This window comes from Gambusia affinis, linkage group LG18 (assembly GCF_019740435.1).
Source record: "Gambusia affinis linkage group LG18, SWU_Gaff_1.0, whole genome shotgun sequence".
Taxonomy (NCBI): domain Eukaryota; kingdom Metazoa; phylum Chordata; class Actinopteri; order Cyprinodontiformes; family Poeciliidae; genus Gambusia; species Gambusia affinis.
In genome coordinates this window covers 1,514,194-1,519,288 of record NC_057885.1, presented here as the reverse complement: position 1 = coordinate 1,519,288, position 5,095 = coordinate 1,514,194, and the positions used below count along the sequence as shown (strand labels likewise).

Here is a 5,095-nt window from a genome sequence, read left to right as displayed (position 1 = left end):
TATTGAAAGAGAGAGCATAACAAAATATGTAAAAAAAATAACACTTGAGAATGCAACCAAGAAATTCGGCTGTCAACCAAAAAATTCTGACATGAGCAAATAAAAGTTTATGAAAATAACTTTTCCCTTCAAAAATAAGTGATTTTCATGAAAAAAAAAACTTTAAGCAATTTTTTTTGTTTTAAAAAAATTATTCTTACAATTGAAAATGTTTTGACCAAAGTTTCAGTTTTATGATCGAGAAGTTTTTTTTGTTTCAAACATTTATTTTAATTTTTTTTGTAAATCCAAAAGTTTTGACCACAATGTTTTTGTATTGGACATGATTTTTTTTTTTTGATTGAACAAATTATGAAACAAATTTAACTCCATAGCAGGGAAGCAAGAAAAATAAACCATCTGTCAACACAAAGTCTTTTATTTGACATTTTTAAAAGATATATATATTAAGCACCATCTGATAAAACAGAAGCTGGCCACTTTGTAATAACAGATGTATTAAAGAAAACTGACATTCATGGAAAACATTGTTACATCAGAAAGGAAAGAATTTCTTCCAAAGCAAAAAAAAAAAAAACTAACAAGAAAAACAAGTTCTGTAAAAAGTACTTTAAAGAGCAGCCGTGGTGCTTCAGCAGGTTAAACTGAGTCGGTCCTTTTGTAAGCCACCATGCTGTTCACCTTGTGGATGGAGGTGGTGAAAGAGCGCAGGCGCACCTCCTCTGATTGGTCAATTATTTGTGGGCCAGACTCCTCCCACTTGTCTGGAACCACCAGGTCTTTATCAGTGTACACCAGGAGATCAAAGGCACCTGCAGTGGAAGGTCAGAGGTCAGAGTTCATTGAAACAAAGTGAGATAGTAAAGAGAAAGAAGAGGAACTTACACGGCGTCTCCAGCAGAGGGAGGAAGGTAACCGTGGCTGTTATCTGCCTGATGACAGAGCGGATCTCATCTTGAATGATCTTGATGGATTTCTCTCTGGGAGCACTGGGAACACACAACTAACAGCTAAAACTCATCCTTACTGACGTCTGACGTATTTTAGGTTTATACTCCCCCCTGCTGGGGAAAATATTTTTGTACCCTACAGTTTTTAACAAATATTCTCTCATTTGAATTCCAAAAAAACATCAAATAAAATATTTTTGTGTGAAATCAGTTTTTTTTTTTGAGGAAAGCAACACGGCGCTGACCTGCTCTCCTTAGACGATTTGTCACACTCGATGTCAAACTGCCATCTCTCCAGCACCTCGTTGGTTTCCAGACACGTAAGGACCAACACCAGCTTCTGCACAGTGCACTCAAACAGCCACTCTGAAACAAGGATAAACACTGCAACTCCACCTTCTGAATGATTTCAGGTTATTTACTATTGCTGAAAAAACAGGAGGAGAACATTTGGAGAGCACCGATTCCAGCTCTCCTGGTCTGATCGATAAAGAGTCATTTTCTTCCTAAAACATCAGTTAGGGTAATTAGTTTCTGAAAACTTTGGTTCACTTCTACAACTAAAAACATAAATAATTGTGCACTGATTTTAGTTTTCTAGTCAGTCATCTTAATTGATCTGAAAAGTTGCTAAATATAGCAACAAAGTTCCTTTCACATGCAAGAATCGAAGGATCGTCTGAAATGAAGAAAATGGTGTCTGCCTCATTGGTGCACTCCTGCATAAAGAAACAATGGAGAATCCAACCAAAAATGAAAGAATCAAAGATTATCCTCATATATTAACTGATTTTTACTAAACTTCAAACAAGATGATTTAAGAAATGCAAAACTATTTGGATAACTTATGGTCATCTGCATATCTTATTGAGGGCAGCATTTTTAGATAATCTATGAATTGCTGCCACCTACTGGCCAATGATATTACATACTCTTACTTTACTGTGTCTGAATTACTGATTTTAACAGGAATATTTGACTCAAGATCAACTTTCAACCTTTTAGTTTCCATGGTGACCTGGCTTCAGCTGAAGCCAAGTAGAAAAATCAAGTTGTCATTAGAGCATCAGGAATCATGGAATAGAATCTGAAAACTCTTTTAGTTCAGGTGACTCGTCTCTCGGGCCGTTCTCCTGAGCACCGGTACCTTTGAGCTGAGACACCACGTTGGTCAGGTAGTTCTTCAGCTTGGGGTCAGTGGTGAGCTGCAGGGTCATGTCATAGTGTGTGACTCTGGTGAAGGTCTCAGGAGGGTAGATGCCCCGCTGGTACAGGATACTGTTGATGCCAAATGCTGTAGAGAGACACTGGTAAGGTAAGGTTCAGCTAAAGATGCTTAGAAACCATGTTGAAGTGGAACTGGAGATGTATGGATCAGACATTACTGGCTCACATTGATTTCTTGCTTTCTTTGAGGGAGACCTGTTCAATACATCCAATTACAATGATCACTACAATCGCAGTGTTTGCAATATCAACACAAACTGCTTGAATGCAATATTTGGTAGTCTCTAACATGCAAAAAATACATTTGGCCTTTTGCATCTCTTTCTATAGACTATAAACACACACGCTTGTGAACTTAAGCTTTCGCAGTAACAGAAACCCCTGTTACAAAAATGTCATTTCCAATTATGGGTGCACAGTTTTCCAGCTGATCACTGATCTTTAAAAAATCTTAACTTGCTGTTTCTGAGATGAGACAAAAGACTGAGCCGTTTGAACGCAATGACAGATGAGTTGGTCAGCAGCTAACCCACGTCCCTCCTGACCCGACCTCTTCTAAGTGAAATTAAAGATGGATTATGTAACTTTTATAAAATATACATATTTTACATATATTATGTTGTGAAAGTATGGCATGAGAGAGAATCTGTGAAAAATTGATTTTCTCTGCCTTCTCCTAGTGCTAGAAACAACCAATCAGAAGCAGGAGGCGGGTTTTAGGGCTGTTAATCACAATCTCATGTAGCTGCTCATTCTTTCTCCCTCTTGCTGTGTGCTATGTTGCAGCTAGCACAGCCTGCTGTAAATGCTCAGTCTAGCTAGCATAGCTACCAATGATGGCAGATAAACAGTTTTTTCTGTAATGATAAGTTGTTTCTCCACCGTTAGCAGTGAATGAGGTTGATTGACAGCACTAAGACCCACCTCCTAGTTCTGATTAGTTGTTTTGGTTGGAACGTTGAATTACTTTTGCTAGCAATAGTAATTCAGGGAGGAGGTGGAGGAGGTTGATTGTTTTCACAGATTATTTGTCTCATAACAAACTGTCACGACATGGTGACAGTTTTACCAAATATAGAGAAAACATTTTTTTAGTACAGTTGTATACTGCAGCTTGAATAAAATGCAACTAGCATGTTTTGAGAAGTCTGGATTGCTTTATCTATATTTTACATGTTGCCTGTGACTGTTGCTCATGGGGAGAGACATTTCAGTAAGCTAAAACTAATAAAAACAAAATCTAAACAACCCATTTTCATACTGTATTTAGAGTGTTGCATGTAAAGTTCACAAGCAGTAAATATTGTGATAGTATCAGTATTGCACCAAAGAAAGCAGGGCTTTAAAATTGTGATGCTTTTTATAAGAAATTATAACAGCAGCTGTGAGGGATGGGAGTGGGGGGCAATTTATTTTTTGTCATGGGCCCAAAATTCCTGATGGCGCCCCTGCAGGAGACTAATAATTTATCTTATCCTATCTCAGAGGAGCAGCTTCGTCATCAGTCAGCTCTGGGCATTAATGTATTTCTCAAGCATGCATGAAAGAATCAAGTTAACACTCCAGGTATGATTTTAATGAGGAAATAACATGATAACATAATGTAAGGCTAAAACGAAGTCACCTTCACGTAACATCTCCTCTTTCATTTATTAAACCCAGCAACCTCTCGTTGCCAAAACGTTCAAATGTAACCATATCGATGCCTACTGCTCGAGTAAATGACTTTAACACTGAGGCAAAGATTGGTTTATGAACACATTGCGCTCCTTTAGACTTTGGGATGCATATTATGAAAAATATCATTAAACTCCATTTGATTTGTAGACGTTTGTAGCGCTCGACTTCAACGTCAGCGTGGTACAGGTGAGCGGTGCATTCCACTATGAAGATAGGTAAAAATAAATCGTTATCTGCAGCAATAAGTTGCATTTATAGCTCTGACAGCAAACACCCTAGGTTCCGGTGTTTATTCCAGTTTCATGCTGTGTTCATTGGTTTCACTAAGACTCAGCTCAGGCCCAACAGTTGCACTTTAGCACAACGTGTTGTGTGGAAGCTAAAGAAAGAAACAAGCTGCTAAGCTATGGTTTGAAGCTCAATACTTACAGAAAAACTCAGCCACCAGCTCTGCGCTTCCTTTGAGAGTGATTCCCTTAAGAGTACTGGTCATGGCTCCAACTATCACCAACAGATTCTTCTCTAAAAGATTTTTTGTGCCGCTTCTCTGTTCTCTGTTGTCTTCTACTACCCGCCGTCCAGTTTGAAAATGTCATATGCACTTCCACGCATGCGTAAAGCCTCCCTTCTCCAGTTGCGTTTACATTTTCTTGACGCGAGGGGGCAGTGCATAACAATCTAACTGGGATCTCAGTCTTCATGGGAAGATTTTCAGGGAAAGACCTTGAAAGATTTTCGCAAATTATACAAATAATCACTACATTTAACTTTCTTGCCGCATTCAGTGAGCCAAACCGCTGCATGTGTTCAGAACAAGAAAACAGGCATTCCTATACTTTTGTGTAATTTTTCAATCGCACTTGTCATTTGTCAAGATTTGTTGTTGTGCTGTTAGGTTTTGGGGCCATTGCTCAGCAGGTTTGTCCCAAGGTCATAGTACAGTAGTTCCCGCAGCGTGGGGCGCGGGAAACGGTGTGGAAGAATGGGAAAAAAAAGGTTAAGTGTGAAATAAACTTCTGTGGAGTTTGAAAGCAAAATATGTGTAAAGGTTTATGTCTGGTTGAATGATATGTGTTGATTTTTTCTCTCTCTTTTTATGGGGGGATTTTATTGTAATTAATAAGGAGGCCCAGAAAATCTTTGGGAACCACTGTCATAGTGGAAGTTATTTATCCTTCTATATAAAAGAAAGTGCTGCTACTTTCAGTAGAAGAAATGTCATTTCTTCTAGTTTTAAG

General features: G+C 38.4%; 1 protein-coding gene across 1 annotated transcript; it reads right to left on the bottom strand.

Moving 5' to 3' along the window:
- Positions 1-400: 400 nt before the first annotated feature.
- Positions 401-4,458, bottom strand: mad2l1 (MAD2 mitotic arrest deficient-like 1 (yeast)). Its single transcript, XM_044097137.1, has 5 exons — positions 4,287-4,458; positions 2,098-2,244; positions 1,196-1,316; positions 886-989; positions 401-812 (listed from the first exon to the last, which is right to left on the bottom strand). The coding sequence occupies exons 1-5, from the start codon at positions 4,348-4,350 to the stop codon at positions 640-642; spliced, it is 609 nt and encodes a 202-aa protein (XP_043953072.1). The 5' UTR covers positions 4,351-4,458; the 3' UTR covers positions 401-639.
- Between the last annotated feature and the right edge of the window lie 637 nt (positions 4,459-5,095).